At 39.8% G+C, this 21,099-nt stretch overlaps 1 protein-coding gene across 11 annotated transcripts in view; it reads left to right on the top strand.

Moving 5' to 3' along the window:
• The window catches only part of ABI1 (abl interactor 1), an 81,418-nt gene that overhangs the window by 33,247 nt on the left and 27,072 nt on the right, over nt 1-21,099 (top strand). For all 11 annotated transcript variants that reach the window (XM_054192709.1, XM_054192708.1, XM_054192707.1 and 8 more), the window contains exon 3: nt 19,064-19,240. In XM_054192709.1, the coding sequence (XP_054048684.1) occupies nt 19,064-19,240 (177 nt within the window). The remainder of the gene's footprint in view (nt 1-19,063; nt 19,241-21,099) is intronic.

The raw sequence follows: 21,099 nt of genomic DNA, 5'->3' as shown, positions 1-21,099 counted from the left end.
ACCTCTAGAGATCATCTAGTCCAACTCCCCTGCCAAAGCAGGATTGCCTAGAGCACATTACTCAGGACTGCATCCAGGTGGGTCTTGAAAGTCTCCAGAGAAGGGGACTCCACAACCTCCCTGGGCAGCCTGCTCCAGTGCATGGTCACCCTCATCATAAAGCAGTTCTTTCTCATATTTGTTTGGAACTTGCTATGTTCCAGCTTGTGCCCGTTACCCCTCGTCCTGTTACTGGGAGCCACTGAAAAGTGTCTGGCTCCATCCTCCTTAAACCCACCCTTTAGACACTTGTAAACATTAATAAGGTCTCCCCTCAGCCTTCTCTTCTCCAGGCTAAAGAGTCCCAGCTCTCTCAGCCTTTCCTCATAAGGGAGATGCTCCAATCCCTCCATCATCTTTGTTGCCCTACGCTGGACTCTCTCCAGTAGTTCCCTGTCTCTCTTGAACGGGGGAGCCCAGAGCTGGACACAACCATCAGCCTTTGCGTGATGGGGAAGGGCAGTTGCTTTGGTGGAGAAGAATAAACTGAGCCAGAAACTTATGTTTCCTGTCATTCTTTATTCCCACTTTTTTTTTGGTGAATGCAGGGTTTCAACTTGTTTTTTGGGGAGTGAGGAAAGTTGCGAACTTTAATAGCCATTGACTGTAGTGAATTCCTTCATACGCAGATTCTCATTCTAGTAGAAGGGCAGTCTGAATGCATAGTTTTCAATGCGTTTTAGATCAGTAAAACCTCCTTTCTGCTGAATGGGTATTTGGCCGAAAGCTCTAGATACCTCACTAAATACTAAATTAAGAGGACATGATGCAGCTTCTTGTTTTCTGAATGCAAAGCCAAAAATCCCAGGACTGTGAACATTATTCTGAAAGGCTTTTTTGGTAATTTTGGGCAACAAAGGAATCAAGGGTGTGTTTGCAATCTTTCTCTTTTAATGAAAACCTCTCATATCTGGAAGATACACCACATAAATGAAATGCGTCACTAACCTGCTATAAAGTCACATATTGGACTTTTCAAGGAGTCTTTTTTTTTTCTTCAGATGCATCTGATTAGATTGTTGCCTGAAATTAATTTTCCTTCTATTTCAAGTCTCAGTCCTCGTATGTGAATAGCTCCTGTTTGACGTTGAATTAGTGTTTTCTTATCTCTGTCAATGTTTTAGTGGCATAAGGGCAAAGCAAAAAGGAAATGCAGTGTATGAGGTGATGGTTATAAGAACATTGTGTCATTAGACAGCAGGTAATGAGCTAACAGAGTATTAAGTTGGTCAGTGTATCTGCGCCATCCAGTGCAGCTACTTGGGACATTGGTTTTCATGGTAGCTGGGCAGTGTTATGCTTGAGTTGACTATATTTGGGGAAAAGGAGGGGAAAAGCAAGTACAAGAAGCTTATTGTGGAGCAGATGAGTCTCTGCGTCACTCTTCATAATCTGCCACTCAAGCACACGAACGTGTGCTGCTGGGTGCTTGTGCTTCTGAAGGGAATTGCTTAGTGCTTTCTGCTGACTGGTTTTATTGGGGGGCATGAAAGCGCTTAGTTAATGTTGATCTGCAGATGGAAAACTCATGTAATGATTTACATGAGTGTTTTATAAGCCAGGAGTAACGTTCTGCTACTCTTTATACTGCTGCTGGTTTGACTTTGTTCTCTTTACTAGCAGCCCTTTGGGACGTTATGCATGTCTTGTAAAAGTCCCCTTACAGGTTATATTTATTCAGTGAACAAACTCTTTTATTAGTTTATGGGAGGTATATGAATGACTTACTAGCTGCTCTTCTAAAGCTGTGACAACTTCTGTTGTTTTATTGTAATTTTGAAAAAGCGTGTGTGAAGTGTGGAAGTCTGTCCAACTGTGTTAATCTTATCAAACACTTGTCCTGTGGCTGCTGTGCCCCATTATGTATCCCTTCTCCAACAACATCTGCATCACTGGGGCAGTTGCAGAACACAAAGTGAAAAGTTACCCTTTACCGTAATGGAAAAAAGTGTGTGTGAAATTGTATTAATTGATAAAACTTATGACTAATCACCTAAATAGAAATAGGCTACCATAAATATTTTTTCAGAACTACTTATTCTGATGGAGAATATTGTTGATTCTTAATTGACCCTGCTGCTAGTGCCATCACAGAAAGGGCATCATGGTGGCAGTGGAAATAAAATTGTGGATTTGTTTGGTTAAAAGTTTTATCATATATAGGATTTTTCTTTTTAAAGAAAAATCAGAATATGTTTTGGACTAGCACAGTTTGAGTGACAATTAGTGGAGGCAGCGTTTCGCTTTTATCAGTCATTCCCATTTGGAATGCTGTCATGCATGTAGAAGTAACCACCATAAAAGTATGTCTGCCTCTCCCTCCATTTCAAAAAATAGATTAGTAAAGCTGTTGTTTTCCTTTCTAATGTTCATTCCTGGTTCCAGTGAATAGTTACATTGTTTAATAATTTTGCCTGATATTGTGCCTAAGTATATCTTATGGGCATGAGAATGTAAGTAGTACATGACCGTAGGATCACAGATCTTATATTTTGTTTGCTTCCTGTTTGAGAATCTGCTAAATAAGTATGACTTTTTCCTCAGTGTACCCTTGTAGGAGTGCTAATGTGCAGTGGTTTTGTAGCTTCATCTGTTCGTGCTTAAGAGCACTTGATTATTTTTTTTCCCCCTCATATGTTGTCCTGGGATGGCTATTGACAATGGATCCATCAGTACAATTCAGTGTGGTGTCACACAGGGATTGAAGTATAGCTTGCTATTTCTCTAACTAGCTCCTCTGTTCTTTGCTTGCAAGAGAAAAATAATGTCTTGTCAACCTGATCTTGTCATGCTATCTCAAATTCCTTTATGTGGTGAAACCAGGAGCAACAAGGGTGTGATGAAAAGCTATCAGGCTTCTATACAAAGTGAGAACAAGTAGGATGGGGACCTTAGAGTTAAGAGGGATCATGATGGAAATAATAAAACACATAATTGCTTCAGGAAAGGTCAGTTGGGCCATCTTTTGAAAATATAAGAACAAGGAAATACTGAATAATGACTGAAGAGCTTGATTCTGCTTTCTTGTTGAACTCAGTGTCTTATGGGGTTGTTTTTTCTTCTTAAGTTATGTGAACTGTGTTCAAAACTAGGCTGTATAAGGTTGCAGGATAAGCCTTCAAACCACAAATCAACCTTTATCTGACTGGAAAGGGGATAAATGTCATCTTTGGGAAGCTGATCCTTTTTTGTGCATTTATAGGATTTTCTTATGTGTATGGTTAAGTCAAGTATTAGGCGAGATGCAGCAATGGCCAGTTGTAGTACAGGACTAAAAGAGATGAGTTGTACTGTGGGTAAGGCTTGACTTCGACGCTAGGCTGGAAAGGTGTTACTGAAGTTTTTGAGCAGTGTACGTATTTTTGATCTCTACTAGCTGATAGGTAGTATATGGTAAACTAATAACATGCCAGCTCATGTGGACTAGCAAATTGTTTATTCCTCTTAATTAGAGAAGCAATTCAAATACTGTTTAAACCTGAATGTTTTTTAAAAAATAAACTTAGCTTGAAATTATGCTGTTGATCTGCATATGTATTGTGGCAGATGAAACATGGTGTTCAAGAGTGGATATGATGTTATTTCAGTGCTGCAACTCAGGGTGTCTTTTGCCTGCTCTGGTGATGAGTGAGACATTGAAGTAACTGAGGACATTTCAGAGGTGCAACCTCTAAGTCATACCATAAATGTGCTATCTTCATGTAATTATGGGTCATTAAGGTAAAATGAGAGGTCCAGTCAAACAGCCTGAAACAAATCAGACTTTCTCAACTATCTAATCTCTTACCTATGCCACTGTGTTTGGATTTAATTTCCCCATACACCCTAAATCTCATGTTAAGAGACAGTGCTGACAGGAGCTAAACCATCCTTTATTTCATTTGTTCCTCTCTGCACACTGAAGATGGTCTGTTCACTGCTTATGTATCGTTTTAGCCTCCTCCTAAGTCCATGTATAATGAAGTATATCTTTCTGTGGTATATGAATGGTGTTCATCCATGTGACCTGTAGATGTGTCTGTCAGTGCCCTGTTTTGACAGTAACACGACAGCTGACCACAGAAGTGCTTATCCATGATATACAGTTTTAAAGCATCCCTGATGCAGTGGTAGTGTTTGGTGCTACTCTGGAATCTGGAGGTGTCTGAAACTAGAGGAGAGGACTTCTTGGGGTGTTCATGGTATTTTGGTTAAAATACTGTGGTTATCCCTTTTCCTAGTGCAGGTGGTGGCACGTTAACAAATAATTAAACTTGAGGAAGTGGGGGATGGTTTTCGTAAGCTGTCACTGAGAGAAATTCAAGTTAAATCACTTGGGATTTTGCTGCTTTAAGCATTCATCCCGCAGTGCAGCGTGCCTCTTGGCTGGCAAACATTATCAAGCGTCAGTCCCATTTAACTTGCTTCTTACTTTTAGACCTCCATACCTGTGAGCAAAAGGATCTTGATGGGACCACAACTCCAAGTGACTTGCATCTTATTTTCAACACAACATCTCTACAAAACTGTATTTCCCTGGTCTGCGTTAAATACGTAGTCCTTCAGTCCATGCAGAAACTCTTCAGAGATGTTCCCTACTAGGGCTGTCTGAATTACCTGGAATAAGTGTATCTAAAGTATTTATTCTTTTGGAAATTATTTGAAAAACCTTTAAAAGACTGTTTTCCATGTGAAACGTTTGCCTGAAATAAGACAGAATGCTTCTGACTGGTTGTTATTGGATAACGGTCACCTAGTTTGATAGTGTTTAAAAGCATCATCTAATCAGTAAAAACAGAATAAAGAAAATATGGTGTGAATGTTTCCAAATGCATTTTTAGAAAGCAGAGGTTCTGCAAACAATTATGTGACTTAAGCAAACATCCTGGAAAAACAGACTGTGAGCAGTCTGCAGATCTTATTTGAATAAATATACTTTTCCTCTGTAGTCTCCCCCTCTGGCCCATTTGCCTAGATTTCTTCATCGTGGTAGTTCTTAAAACAAATGCATAGTTGTTGTTTACATTAGCGATATACTTCTGGGAGTAAAAAATGACTGTATCGATGGATGGATATACGCAATTCAAATCCAAAAAGTATATTGACCTCACTTAGGAAAACCAGGCTTTACCAAAGCAGTGGGGAGGAGGCAGGCCACAGAAGTTTTTGCACAGCTGTCTTTTTTGTAGTCCATTAAATTGTGTCCTGATGTACCCCTTTATCTTTCAGGGAAATATTTTACTCCTTAGCAATGCCTCCCTCCCTGATTAAGGTTAACTGTAGCAGTACGTTAATTCCAGCCACTTTCGCAGGCAGTTAGGTTTCTTGCAGAAGTTCAGTAACTCTTCTGCATGTGTGTAGCTGTCCAGTATTGCACAGGTCAGTGGCCACTCATGCATGAGTCCATCCATGGCTGTAAGGCGACCTCTTGAAATGCTGTGGTATAGTTCAGACACTTGTAACCCACCACAGTGTTTTGAGCACCTTGACCCAGGGCACCAATGTACCGTCCTCAGTTAGCTTTAAACACTTCGCTGGTCAGTATTTGTGTAGCGTATGTCTGACTTTTGCCTAAAGTGACATTGAGAGGTGGCCAGTCTTTTTTTTTCCTGCCATTCTCTGGTGACAGACAGTGTTTCGTTCTCTGCCTCTCCGTCCCACCCTACCTCTGAATTGTGGCCTCAATTATTCTGGAGACAAGATCTTGAAAACTACCTACTTCTGGCAGCTTCTTTCTGTGTCATCCCCAATGGCTGACACTCCTCTTCTCCCCAAGCATTTGCAATCAAGTATAATCATTATGCTAATAACTGCACAGTGGAAATGTCTAATTTCTGAACACGTGATCAGTCTGACTAATGAATTTACTGTAACGGTAGTGGGATAATGCATTCATCAGGGGGTACATAGCGATGTCGTCCTGTCTGTGCCGACGCACAAGACTTCTTATCAGGCTGCAGTGTTTGTGTTCAGGTGCACTTGCACAGGTCAAAGCCAAGAACTCGCTGCTGGGTGTGTGCATGTACAAGTTTGAGATGTGGTCCTGGAGGAGGGGTAGACTGGTGGAATGGTTTCTTTTTGGGCCAGGGTCCTCTGCCAGAGTGCTCAGCTTTAGTCTGGAAAAGTTTTGTCTGGGGAAGATTGTGACTCAGGATGGAGTAAGTGTTGCTAGGACTTTTGAAGCCATGTGAATGTTCCTAGCAGATATAATTGCAGTATTTCGTATTGGTTGTGGCCAAGAGTAGGAGGTTAAGGGAAATCCATTTACAGAAACAATGTGCAACTTCCTGGTTTAGTTGTGTGTGGAAATTAAAATGGCAATGGAGAAGTAGAGCAGCCTTAGCAATTCCATCTCTGTTCTGTCCCTTCCTCCCCACCCTATTAAGCTGGTAAATTTATCATACGTGCTTGTGATTTGTTTGTTTGTCTTTTGCTTTTACTTAATATATCCCAAATTACAAGAAGTCTGTATGACTCAGTCCAAAATAGTAATGCAGTCTTAGGAAACATGTGAGGGAATTGTTGTTAACTCTCCTTTTTTTGCTAGGGTATCTTAAGAGGCTTCCATGCACAATGCTGTGGACACTGGGATTTCAGAAGAAGTTTGAGCTGAGTGAAGTTCGTGATGCTTCTAAGCTTTTCCACTGTTGATGTACCTTCAGAAGGGATAGCTGGTTACTGAAGAGGGGGTTGAGAAAGGGGAGACTGGGTCTGAGAGTTGAACTGTCTTGTTCTATATTTGTCTTCGAAAACAAAACTGAGGAGCTTGTCAGATCCTAATTGTTTTGATATTAAAGTGACATGGAAGAGCTCTTTGTTGCAATAATATGCTGAAGGTGGTAGTATGGGTAGTAAGTTAACTTCAGAGTAGAATAAGTACAGTGAAAACTTTTCAGTGGGATCTGTAGTGGCTAAGGGTTGTTCCTGCCCTCTTATTTTACTGGTAAGACTCATTGGCAATGGGGACAAGAGGAAAAAACTGGCCATTGCTGGTTATTCACCCGTTGCAGTAGCACCTCATAGTGTTGCAACAAAGTTGTTTGCTGTAGAGCCTTGCTTGCTTTGTACAAAATCTTGAAAAAATCCAGAATTGTAGTAGTTCTTTTCTGGAGAAATGTGATTTTCAACCTTTGTATGTTTAGGAAACAAAGGAAGAGAAAAAGAAATTTAATGTGTGGTAAGTGTTGTTTGTGGCACTAAGCCAAGAGGATTTGTGATGTAGATAATATGGCCTTTAGCCATCTGATGGCTGTTTAATTAATACTTGTGGGTACTCTTGGTGCAGTGCTGACCCAACTGAAAAACAGGAGATTTCCCACTAGCTTATATCAGTGCCATCAAATGAGATATGAACAAAGAGGCATAGAAATAACATTGTGCCTTGGATGATTTGTAGTTGATTATGTTGGCAGGTGGCTAAAGGATACTCAGCGTCATTTCCACATATATTGTCCCTGTTTTATGTCTTAGGGAAACAATCTGCCCCAGGACTGTCAATCACACCTCATAGGCCCTGGATTCACAGGGAGAAGGGAGCTGCTTGGGAGAGGAATCTTTGTGTGTATGTGTGGATTTTGCTTGGGGTTTTTTTGCTGGTTTTGAGTTGGTTGTTATTGTTTTTGGGTTTTTTTAAGAAAAATATGTGCCTGAAAATAAATTCAGAAAACATTCAAGTAAGTTCATATGACAAATCAGACTAGGTTTTATGTGGTAGTTTTTTTATTCTTTAGCATAATGATTATTTTGAGATATGCAATAAATCCACTATCCCAACCATGTAACATAACCTTTATTGTAGGAAAATATTTTATTTTTGCTATTAGAGGCACTAAAGAGGTGATAAATTAAAGCTAAGGCTATGTTATCTTGCTGCTTTTGGTGGGTTGTTGTCATCCCCATCCCCCTGCCCAGCCCTCCCTCCCAATTTAAAATGCCAAATTACAACTAAATGTGAGGGGTTTGGCTTTTTTGGGGGGGTTGTTCAGGCCTCACCATTCTGACTTGTCATTATTCCAGCTTTCTTGGGTCCTTACCTCAGTCAAACTTTCAGAAAGTTCAAACTTGTTCTGTTGAGTTTATTTTTTTTATAGGCTTTTTTTAGATTATTTCCTTTTCAGCCACCTGCAGTGCTCTCTGCAATTGCACATGTTCATCTCCTATGAAGTTGCTTTTTTTGGCACACATAATGCTTTTCGTTAGACATACAATTTTGTTCTACTTACTCCCATGGTGGTTCTTTAGTGAGTCCAAACTACTGAAGAAGCCTTTTAATTTTTCCTTTCTGTCCTTGTGCTTTCCTTCAGTCAAGAATATGTTTAGCTTTGTATGTTTTGTTTAATTCTAGACAAGTGCATTGCTTCTAGTAAGGAAAAGAGGGACTCATTCAGCCACTTTAAAATGCTGAAACTCTCATGTGGGAGTTTGCATAAGCATATTTTGTTTCTTCTATTTTATTTTTTTTAATGAGCCTACTCATGCATGCGTATCTTGAGGAATACCCAGCAAAAAAGAAATCTGAAATGACTAAAATCTAATTTCAGGTACTGAAATACACTCACAGATACGGTTGGGATTTTGACTTTGCATAATCAAAAGCATTTATCTGCCTTTTGTGCTTTTTAAGACTGAATACAAATGTAACATGTTATGACTGCACATCCCAACTGTCGTTCTGTCGAAATCAATCATTAGGATTGTACACTTGAAATACTTCTCTTTTGAAGTGTCTTCTATTTTAAGGACTGTTTCTAATCAGCAGATTTTTGCATTTCTGGCTTGTGTTCAAATATAATTATTAAGTCTTTGGTTCCATTTAGATAGTTTTTCCTCTGGAAACTTGTATTATCAATGCAACTGGTGTTAGTAAATCGTTGAGATGTCTATTCAGTTCACTGTGTAGAACATCTACAGCTCACTAGAGGAGAGGGGATGTGCCTTGGTAGTTCCCTCATCAGAATCCTGTCTTGGTGAAGGGAAGACGATGGGGGCAGAGGGAGGGTGGAGTAAGAGAACTGTACTTGAAAAAGGTATTTGTCGTACAGCATGAAAACTCAAGTGTGTGGTTAGCAATTGTTAATTTGCCACACGGTGTGGTTTTGATGTGATGCAGAGCATCTGTATGTCTGGGTCTGTACTTCCTGGTGCACAATAGCAGTGGAGTGTGTTGTTCAGCCACAGCTGAATCACCAGCAAATACTAGAAAATGTAGTCTAGAGTGATCCAGGATTTTGTGTTAGAACAGGGAATAACACCATGGAAGCTACTTCTCGATCTCCACTGCTCCCAGATTTTGATGCTGAACAGCCATAGACTTTAGGAGGCATGTAGGAGATAATTGCAAATAATCTCCCCTTCTCTGTGTCCTCCCACAGAGATCTACATTAGTGATGCATTTTTTTGCTACTTGTTTATTATACTCAGCCTCTTGAAGAGGTTGAATTTGAAAGACAGGAAAAAAAGTTAGCTAGAATGCAAAAATTCATGTTGTGTTCCCCATAAACATGTATCAGAGGTCATTGGAGGGCTTGGTTTTTTTTTTTTTTAATGAGTAATGTTCAAAACACACTTCTTATTGAAGTGTATGTACGTTTAGTTTGCTCAAACAGTTAAAACTGGCAGTAGGGTTTGCCAAAGCACATGATCCATAACTCACTTCTGCATTTTCAGTAGCAATTAAAAACATCGGTGGAAGCTGTTTTACAGACAAATCCTGGATGTCTCTGTTGCTGTGTTTCACTGTGCTCAGAGCAGACAGTGATAGCAGCGTTGCCTATACCTATGCCCACCTACACCCTGTCTGTCTCTGTTCTCAAAGCTGCTGCAGGTGGGCAGCTCCAAGAAGCTGGCCTGAGCAGCGAAGCAACTTGTTTGGTGTAGCACAGGAAGTCTGCCGGAGCCAGGAACAGAGCTTCAATCTGCCGTTTTCCGGGCTCTTGCCCCTAGCCACAGACCCATCCCACCTCTTCCCTTCACTTGACAGACATCCCCACAGACAGCTGTCTCCTGCGTGCAGGGCCAGCTGCTTCTGCAGCGCTGTCTGACCTCCATACTCCAGATGTTTGAAGTTCCATTTCTCCCATATTTATGTGAACTTTAACAAAGTGCTTGTGGTATTTCACCAATGCAACTGGGAGGAGGGAGGACTGTTGTCTTAACTGTTTTCTTTCCATAACGAGGGCCTCCATAGAGCTGCTAAAAATCTCTTCCTCTGTAGAACTTAAGCTCTGTTTGCTTCAGTTGCCATCTGCCGGTCTTCCTTCCCACATCCCTCTCCCTGTTCCCAAAGATGCTCCTGCAGACCTCCCCTCCGTATGCTCCGTGTTAACATCATCTTCCTTTTGGCTGGGGATGGTGGGGGCCAGAGGGTGAGGGTGTGATTAGATGCCCCTGTATCTCGCCATAGATGATACTCATTTGTAGAGCCTAATTCTGTGAGGTGGTGTTTCGCAGGCGCGACTTACTGATTTCCTTCAGCTGCCCCATTTTATGTTCTCAGCATCTTGCATGAACAAGCTCTGAAGTAGCCATTAGAGAATAATGTGAGAAGCTTCTGTCCTGTCTGAAGGATGAATTCGTGACCTCCATAGCAGTCCTCCCATTTCCAGTTGGCAGCAGGAAAGAAAAATCAGACATGAACTCAAGTCTGGCTCTTGGACGAGTGGACTGGTTTCTTTGCTCTGATTCTTGTCCTAGAATGTCATGCACCCGCTCCCAGCTCCTCTGGTCTGTCCTTGTCCCTTTGTGAGTGTCCCCTTTCTGCTCAGTTTCTCCAGCAGAATATGTGACTAGACTTGCTAATAGGGTACTCTGAAAATCATCTATATAAATAATCCTTTAGCTGAACAGACCTCTCTTCCCCCTCCTTTTCAATGCTGTTGTATAGGTGTATGTGCCACTTCACAGATTGTGTCTTGGAAATTGGGATTGTTGAGTCCAATTCTCAGTGAATCATAGTTTTCCTTTTGGAAGAAAGGCTTCCAGTTTCATAAGAGCAAGAGGGGTAAAGGTGAGGCTATTTGTCTATGGCCAGTAAGCTTTAAGCATGTTTCTCTAGCTCTTGTTTTCAGTTTCTTGATTCTAATGAAGATTATCGACGCCCCCACTTTTTTTTTTTAATTATTTTTTTAAGACATATGCATATTTTCACACTTGCTAGCACATGTTCTGTTAGTCAGGAATCAATTTTCTTTCAAGTATGCCTTGCATGGAAATTGCTACCTCTTAAGAAACATAATTCTGGAGCAGGACATGCTATGGACTATGTGCATTGTTGTTTTGCAGTCTGTGCTTCTGAGTTCTAAAACCATACAGCAAGCAAACTGTTCTGAGTGGATGGGATGCCTATGGTATACATCCCTCCCTGACACCCTCTTCCAACTGTCCTGATCTACTTATGTAAAGGTAGAAAATATCTTCAAACCTTTGCTGAAATCTGGTCTGCTTTATGCCGATGGTGGTTGCTGGGAGAATCAGAAAGTCTGCTAGTGTATATAAAGAAAGATTTAAATTCTTAAGTCAAGGGCTAGCTCCATAGAACTAAACTGGCATATAATTTGCGTTCAGACATAATTGAAGAAATCCAGTGATAAACTGTCAAAATAAACACAACCATTACTTTTCAACCCCCCACGACATTGAATGATATTAGTAAAATGCATTGTTAGCATTGTGTTTTTATATATATATATAAATATATATTGTTTATGTATATAAAGATATAAAAATGTGTGCACTTACATATGTGTTACCACTGAAAATAGGATTTAGTATTTCTTTCATTATTTTTCCTTTGTTCTGTCTGGTGCCTTCCCCTTCTAACAATGGTGAACATTTTATAGACTGTGCAAGTTGGTGTATATGTGTTGATGGCCTTAGTTCATTGTGTTAATCTGTAAAAGCTCTTGATTTTGAATCCTCTCTGCAGGAAAAGGAAGGTGATATATCAGATTACATGAGACATGGCTTATCTGGCTCCTCTAGCCTTTTACCTTAGGAGACCTGGATTTACCAGGACTTCAGGAGATGAAGCTTTCTGGAGAGCCTGTCCTACTATTGTAACTCATCTGTATGCTGAAGGGAATGTGTGATAAACTTCTGTCTATAAACCTACAAGAAAACATTGCTGGATATGCAGCTCTGGAAGTACAACTCTTAAATCTATTTCAGTTGCCTCCTACATTGCCAGCACCACATACAAAGCAAACACACAAGGTGAAACTTAAATGTCTAAATGCTTCAGAGGTGACAGGAGACCTGTCTTTTATGGCGCAGCTTCAGAAGGCATGGCAGGACATTCTTAGAGTTCTCAGATGACATTAGACGCTGGTGTTCAGGCAACTGACTTCTAGCCTTAGTGAAAATTGGATTGAAGGATTGTGTATGTGAAATAATAAAGCCTTGAAATCCTTATATTCTTAAAAGAATTTGGGGAACTGAAAAAAAGCACCTCTGGTTTGTTTTATTTTTCTTCTCCTCCAGTTACTCTTGCTTGTTGCTAGCACTGGCTTTTTTCTGTGGATTGACTGATAAGTTGACAGTACTTTTTAGCAGACTTGGTTCTGGTGACTGTAGAAAGGGGAGTTAAAGGTGTCTTGAATTCATCTCTTGAGGGAGGGATGGTAAGGAGGACCTTTCCCCTTTTTACTGTGAAAGATAACCAGTATAAAGTTTCAGATGAAGATTTTTTCAAAGTTAATTAGGGACTCGAATTTCACACAACATAAACAAGTAAGCTTGGAATCCAGACAATTGTCCTAGAGCTCGAGGAAGGAAACTAAACTCCTTTCTCTGCACTACTTACTGTCCCATGTATTACATAATTTTATTGACTAGGTTCAATCTGAAACCGGTGTCTTTGCCCAGTATTTTGTGTAACATAGGCACGGTTTCTGCTGAAAGGAAATAACTATATTTGACGAATTGCTAACCTGACTTGATACCTCAGATCTGGTGTTCCAATTGGCTTGTCTTTGTCTAGAAATCTTACTCTTTTTTTCTTTTTTTTCTTGTGCCATTCTTTTCTCTTATACTGCCAGCAATGCCCTTTGCTTAAGGGAATTTCACTGCTCTCAGATTAGAATGAATGAAATATTGTTCTTTCCATTAACTTGCCTTTTGGTAACGATGACTTTAGTATAGAATCATCTCAAGTTGGAAGGAACCCATACAGATCATTGAGTCCAACTCCCTGCTCCTCACGGACTACCTAAAACTAAACCATATGACTAAGAGCATCATACCTGAACTCTTGACAGGCTTGGGGCCCTGACCACTACCCTGGGGAGTCTGTTCTAGTGGCTAGCCACCCTCCCAATGAAGAACCTTTTCCTAATGTCCAATGTGAACTTCCCCTGACGCAGCTTCATTCTATTTCCTTGTGTCCTGTTGCTGGTCACCAGAGAGAGGAGATCAGCACCTCCCGCTCCAACTGCCCCCCTCGAGGAAGGTGTAGGCTGCCATGAGGTCACCTCTCAGCCTTCTCTTCTCCCAGCTGAACAAACCAGGTGACCTCAACTGCTCCTCGAAAGTCCTGCCCTTGAGACTTTTCACCATCTTCGTTGCCTTCCTCTAGACACACTCTAATAGTTCGATGTCCTTCTTGCACTGAGGCACCCAAAACTGCACGCAGCACTTGAGGTGTGGAACGGATTACATTGGGCAAGTACAGCACCAACTGTGCACAACAGGTTACCGAGACTCAGTCAGTGTGATTACACCAAGTATGCTAGGAAAACGGGGGTGGGAAGTGGTAACAGGTCATGCTGTGTGCATGGCTGATATGTCTGTGGTTTTGCTTGCGTAAAGTAATTCTGATCTATTCTGCTAACATTTAGAGATATGTATAACACTGATTACCCTGTAACCAGGGCTTTATTTATTTGAAATAATGTGTTAGTAACAGACCCAACCCTATATTCAACCACAAACTGAGAAAGTGAAAAAGTGAAACGAAGTCAAAATTACAGAAGACTGTTGCTAATAACAAGCTGTTTGGCCTTCCTTTTCTCCTTGTTTTCTCTAAAGTAGCAGCTTGAAGAAGGCTGTGGAGTTTGAGCCTACGTTCCTTCTTGTCTGAGTGAGCCTAGGGACAAATTGAAAAGTTACTGACTTACAGCTCTGTGCAGCACAGGACGTTGGTTTGAAGGATGTTCATTATGTGAAAATAAAAGTTCTTAAAACCATTGCATGAAACGGCCTGATAAACTGGCAGTAAAACTGGTGGTGTAATTTTAGGGTATTTTTTTTTGTCTCATGTGTTTTGTATGTTAGATTTTTAAATGAAGGAAATGCCCTTGAAGTGACTTTTCACTCATTTTCAAATTCATGGGTGAAAGTGTGTGGTGGTTTGATTATTTTTTTTTGTTTTGGTGGGGTTTTTTTGTATTTTTTTTTTAACTGGTAGCTTCCTACACCGTACATTAGACTCTCTTTTGGGGGGTTTTGTTTGTCTACTGTTTTTACCTGATAGCCACGATTTTCACTGTTAAGGACTAGGCAGCTGTTCTTCTCTCTGCTGTCACTCTGCTCTTCCCAAGAGCCTGGCAGCTTTTTCCAGCTTGCTGGTAAGGTAGCTGTGCAGCACCACACAATGCTTCTCCTGTCCCCTCTGCCAGGTGAGTGTGTGTGCTGTTACAGCTTAATTCTTCAGGAACTGGAGAGGAGCAGAGTAGGAAACCTGAAGTGGAGACTTCCTGCCCAGTACTTCTCTAGTATCAGTTAATTTAATGCAAATCTAAATTATATTTGCTTGGTATAAATCTGTGGTATTAATGTAGTGAGTTGTCCTTCAGGATAGCCTGAAGCTGGCAGTGCCTGGTTACTAAATTGATTTGATAGAGATATTTTTTTTCCCCCCTGCTCTTTACCATCTGTGTGTCCATTTAGTGAGAGAAACAGCGACTGCGTGAGTATCTGGCTCATAAATATGAATTGCAGTGGTTCAGGATTAAAAAGGTAGTCAAAGCTTGAAGCTGTTTTTCTTTTTCCTTTTTTAAAAATATCCCCATATATGTGGGCTTTATTGAAATATTTAGATATATCCTCAAATTAGCTTGGCCAAATGTACCACAGTCTCTGTTTCTTGTAAGGTGTTTGTCCTGGGATTGCATCCTGTAGCACATGTGTAGAACGTTATCTGCAGCACAGGAAAAAAAGAGAGAAACAAACAACTATTCGCCCTATCATTGCTGGGCTGCACTTGGCCTTGAGGCTACTTGTAAGGAAACAGTTAAATTTTAACTCCACATCCTGTTGATCAACTCTTTTTTTTTCATATGGTTTGAAGCAGACAGATAGTGGAGGCAGCTAATCATTAACAGTTCCTTCAACCTACAAGCTTAACTTTGCTTCTAGGATTAGCTGGCATGGTCCCTAGCACCCAGTTATAATGGCAAAGGGTTTGTTTGGTTTAGTTTAAATTTGCTTTGCAAAGAAAACATGTTGTGTGTTTGGAAGGGCTGTCTTCTCCTTCTTCGCCAAATCAGTACAATGCTGGACTTTTTCTTGCTGGATTACGTTGTCTAGGAGTGAGAATTTCACCCCTGTTCCCCAGATTTTAAATTGTGCTGTGTATTTATGTTTCAGCATAGGCCAAGCATACTTGAAGCCGATCTCATTGTTTGCTATTGCTTTTTAACCTGTGTTAACCCAAGCCAGTTTGCAATACTTTACTCCTCTCCATCTTTGATGTTTAAAAGTAGGTTTTATGCATGAAATCACAAACTAACTACTGTTTAGCTGTCTTATTACCATATCACAGTGGACATTTACTCATAGCTACAGGTGCCAAGTGTTGCCAGAGCTTTGAGAACGGTCTGGTTTGGTCTGGTTTGGCTGTTACGTGGTACCTGGCTTGTCTCTCTTGGGAATTAACTGTTGACTAGCTGAGTAGCTATGCTATTCTGCTAAAAATTGCGTGTGTTTTGGGTTTTTCCTCTTTTGGAAGTGAAAGACATTGCCTATGACTATACAATACATTTCCACATCAACATCAAGCAAATAGGTATAAATAAAAGTACAAAAATGAACAACTGTTATATACTTTGTTTTGCATAATGATCAGATAACAATTAATAATATGCAGTCTTTATAGATCTAGAAAAAGTCATTTCTTCTTGACGAAGCAAGATGCTGTCTAGTAGCTGATGGACAGCATATTGCTGTGGGCAAAGCATATGCTGGGAGCCTTTGCTTTGCACAGAGGCAAAATACCGCCTTGCTTTTCCGGTGTACCAGATGTGGTAAGAGTTGCAGTCTCTTTTGCTTTGAACAGTGAATTAGTCTCTTGCACAGGCACGCCGGCATGCTGTTCAAGACTTAAATATGTGCACTAAGTTTCTGGCCCTGCTCTGTGCTAGAGATAGTTTTCTCTTTGCTTGGTTTACATTACTGAAATCTGTGGAAAGACTTTACAAATTGCTGCTCTATATTTAATTTTGGATAAGCTGTCTGATATAACTAATATATGCTCTTTTCCTGTTCTAAGTTTGTTTGTTTGTTTTTTTTTTTTTTTTTGGTTAGCAAGAATTAGTTGCAAAATTACTTAGATAATTTTCCAAAGCATGTATGGTACAGCATCTGTTCCTGGAATTGCTTATCCTCTGCACTAGTAATTTATAGAATTTTCATTGTGCGTTGCAGGGAGGAAAAGTCAGTTTTCATGGACTACCTTCTGGGAGAAGATACATCTTTTTGTAGCGTGAAGGGCTTTGTTTTTGTTTTCTTTTTTTTTTTTCTATTAATGTTAAGAGAACTCCTAGTATAAAGATGCATTTTTGTCCATGCCCTGAACAAAAAAAGAATTTATTAGTAATAACAGATTCTGTTCATGAGCATAAAGTAGAAGAATGGATTTATTTCAAGGGGCATAGTAGTATTTTAGAGTACCCTCTTTTAAAACATTGTAGTATGTGCCTTAAATGGATGTTCTCCTCAGCTTCCTATATTGTTATGTCGCTTAGGTGACCCTGAATAAAAGGTTTTTTTCACCTATGCAGCACTCAGGTTGTACAAAATATTAAGAGTTGCGTATTATTAAAGAATTTTGTAAGATGCTTTGAGACCTGGTATTATCATTGAAAAAAAGGGTTTGGGTTTTACAGAGGAGTTGGAAGAGAGATGATCTAAGAACATGTAGGACAGCACTCAGATAATGTTTCTTGGTCTTGCTGAAAGCAAACTAAAAGGCAGAACTGACATGCATATTTTAGTCTCTAAAAGGAAAAGAATAAATAATAACTGGAGTTGAAGAAATACGGGTAGTCTTGTTCTTAAGTCTTCGCTCTGTTGTTTGTGAAATTGGCTGCCAGAGAAAAAAATGTGGGTGCAGTGGCTGATAACTGATACTGATGTAGTAGTAAATGCTTGATGTATAGGATTGTCTCATTTGGAAAGGTGCCTTTTATTTCTGACTTCAGGATTTTTCAGGGCATGAGCATTTAGAACAATAACGCTTGCTCCAAAGCTTTATTGAGAGATTTAATTAACTTATTCCAAATAAACTAGTGCAGACATACACATTTAATGTCTTGCATTGCTCTGGAAAATCACAGCTCTTATTTTTGTTAAGATTCCGTGCACTTCCAAAGTAAAAGAACCTTTTTGCGATGTTACAAGTTGTCTGTTACTTAGCTTTAAGCTGTGAAAACAAGCTTGCTCAATACCACTGCTTTTAGGTACTTCACTTGTGTTCACACTTGTAATCAGCAATACCAAGTATCAAATCTGTTGAGGAGGATTTTATTTCTTTCTGTACTTACTCAGGAGAATTTAAGATTATTTGAGCGTGTGCACCAGTTAATGGAAAAAAACAGTTCAATTGAAGGCATTTCATAGTGAATTCTGAACACTGAATGCCGACTTTCCCAGAAACGGTTGTTTCCTGGATGCTTACCTTGCATCATCTTGCAATATAAATATAAAATATGAAATATAAACTAATTTTGTGCTTCATCTTTGCCTCTGCTTCACTAAACAAAACCTTGGACATCACGATATCCATTTTAGATGAGGGGGTACTTCTAGAGATGTCCCCAAACGAGTACTGATGGACAAGGATTTTTCTTTCTTTCTGAACTTTGACTCTCTGTTTCTATGACAGTCTCTCCAGGGGGAATTGTTGCTTACAGACTGAGAATTATTTTCCTTAGTGAAAAAAGTGGTGGTTTGATAGGTTTTGTTCAAAGTCACTTAGAGTGGTGTTTTTTGTCAGATACCATCTCCTGCAATGAGATCCTGAGGTTCTAGTAGGTACTTGAACCAGTAAATTCAATCCCTGAATCTTGAAATAGGCTTCCTAGAGGTGGGACTTGCTATGGTATCCGATGCTTGATTTGTACTTGTTGTCCTTCAGCTAGGGTTTAAGTGGTGGTTATATTGCATGTAGAAGCATGTGTCTGTTATGTGAAGCTTAGTTTGATCCTTCACAGACTACTGGACAGGTCTTTCTTTGTCTCTTTAGGTATTTCCTAATAAAATGATGGTGCTTAGCATATTTTATGTTCCTTTACTTGCATCTTTAAGGCTCTGTTTTATTCTTTTAGTAAAGCTGCTGAATGACTGAAACTAGCCTCAGTGCTGAAATTAGTCCTTCTCTATGCAGACTCTGATATGCACTGATGGCTTTGCTGAAAGAAATTACCGCACAGACTTCCCAAGCTTAGTCCCCCTCTGGGGCTGCGGGCAAATTTCTTAGCTTGTCTGTCCTGGTTTCCCAGCTGTGGAGTTGGAGTAATTTATTACTAGTGTCAGTCATACGAACATTGAGGGTTAATCTGCAAGGACTGTATCTGCACAGTGTCTTTTAGAGTGTCAAAGCGGTAATGTACAATTGTAATTTTATTATTAATATTGGTTATTTCATTAAAGTGTAATTTTCAAACAATGTTCATGTAGATTAAACTCATTTCGTCAATAAACTGGCATACTTCCAGCAACATTAACTCGGTTCAGACTCTTCGTTTAATAGTGAAGCCTAAATGTGTAGATAGCTCTGTAAAGAAAACAGCAAATGCCTAAAGAAACCCGTACTTTCTTGTTTTTAATCTAGACTGTGGACATCCATAAAGAAAAGGTCGCTCGCAGAGAGATAGGCATTTTGACGACCAATAAGAACACATCGAGAACTCACAAAATTATAGCGCCAGCGAACATGGAACGTCCTGTAAGGTATATTCGAAAACCTATAGACTACACGGTGCTGGATGATGTTGGCCATGGCGTAAAGGTAAGAATACCCGGACACTTGAGGACTCCAAGTAACACAGATCAGGAGATAGGGTTGGGGCAGAATGTTACTGACATTAAAATGTTTAGTTCATTTATGGTAGGAAGGATTATGGGTTTGATATGCTCCCATGTACAAACATTTTAATAACAAAATGGATAGTTTTATGGTGAGGGTTTTTTGAGCAATGTTTGCCATAACCTTGTGACTGTCAGTGGTAGTCACAGTGTCTGGAAATAATGGCTCATGATCTTAGGCTAATGACTTCTCAAAAAAGCCATGAATGACTTTTAACATTATCACTCCTTCCTCTGATTAAATTGTCTCTGCTACTCCTTTTGGTTTTTTGTTATTGAGAAAAATTGTCATCTGTTATGGGGAAACTGGCTGGTGGGGTTTTTTGTTGGGGCTTTTTGGAGGGCGGTCAGGAGAAAGGAGGTCAGCTAGTTGGCATTTAAATCTGTGGCATTTGGTGTCTCACATTTGTGCTTTCAGACAGCCTCATTTTCCTTCTCTTAGAAAAAAAAAAAAAAGCCTTTGTAAATTAAAGTCTATCTCACTTGAAATGGTCATAGTTGAAGTGAATTAATGTAACACCCTTTGCTCCCTGGACAACTTTTTATGAAAAATAGCTTTGTATCCCCCTAGAGCAGGCCTTCCAGGTATATTCAGTTCAAAACAATTGTCCCTTGAATGGCATTAAAAAGCTTTTATTCAACACCCGTGTATCCTCTAAAGCTTGATGTGCTCTGGTCAGTCAGTTGTGCAGATAGATCAGCCCATCATGTACCCTTTGAATTTCTGAGCTCTTGAGGAACAGATCTTTTAGAATTACTCAACAAAGAGAGTGCCGGGTACCTCTTCCTTCACAGTAACACTCCGAACGCCCAGAGGAGCATTTCCAATGCAAGTTAGAAAGCATCTCTATACAATGACAGCTCTAGGCTATGAATTAACATAGTGACTTTGGACTACCTGGTTTGTTTGTTTGTTGCTAAACCTATAACTCTTAGGGTAGTTTTACACTAATAATTTAAGCCCAACTGGATGAAGCACGATTCTATGTAGAAGCCTGAACAACATGCCCTGAATTACTCTAAAATAGAAACACTGGGGTCAGAGGAATTGATAATTTTTCAGTACAGTCTCTGCATTTGAGGAGGGAGCTCTATGAACAGAGAATACAGGAATCCACAAATTCATTGTCAGGATATTGGTTTCTGCATTTAAGTGCTCCAGGGATCAAGTGCTGTAGAGACGTTTTAAAAGTAGAATAATTACTGTTAGTCTTTGAAGTTGATGCTTTGCTGAACTACTTGTATTGTGCAGGCTCAAAACAGGTTGCTTGATCCATAAATGCTAAAGTTGTTAAGGTGCAGAAGTTGCATTTTCCTATATGACTCTTTGCTTTTATGAGTACTGGTGTCTTTGTTTTTATTAACATGACCCTATTTGTTTAGGGGTGGAAATTTTTTAGAAGATGCTGTTTACCTATTTCTAGGCAGCTATGGAATGTTTTTAGTATTTTTTTTCTACTCTTAGTGGTTTAATTCTACATTAAAAACTTGGTCTGTTTTGAGCTAAAATAGCTTCCAGTAATAACCAAATTATCAACTCATTACAAGTCAGCTACAAATTACACCTTGCTATTGTTTCTTTGAGTGATTTGCCTAAGTGTTTTATGACTGTGGAAGGCATGAAGCACTTAGTAGAAAAATGCTATTGGTATTTTCTATGTAGACTTGTTACACAAATGGAATAAGCTGCCAGCCAGGCCTCAGGTGTATAGTTCAAGATGGCTGTCATGCATTTGACACCTTCACCAGTGTTGACATTCACTGGACACAGTGTTGAGAAGA

Source organism: Rissa tridactyla, chromosome 2, assembly GCF_028500815.1.
Source record: "Rissa tridactyla isolate bRisTri1 chromosome 2, bRisTri1.patW.cur.20221130, whole genome shotgun sequence".
NCBI classification, from domain to species: domain Eukaryota; kingdom Metazoa; phylum Chordata; class Aves; order Charadriiformes; family Laridae; genus Rissa; species Rissa tridactyla.
This window is presented reverse-complemented; position numbering and strand designations above follow the sequence as displayed.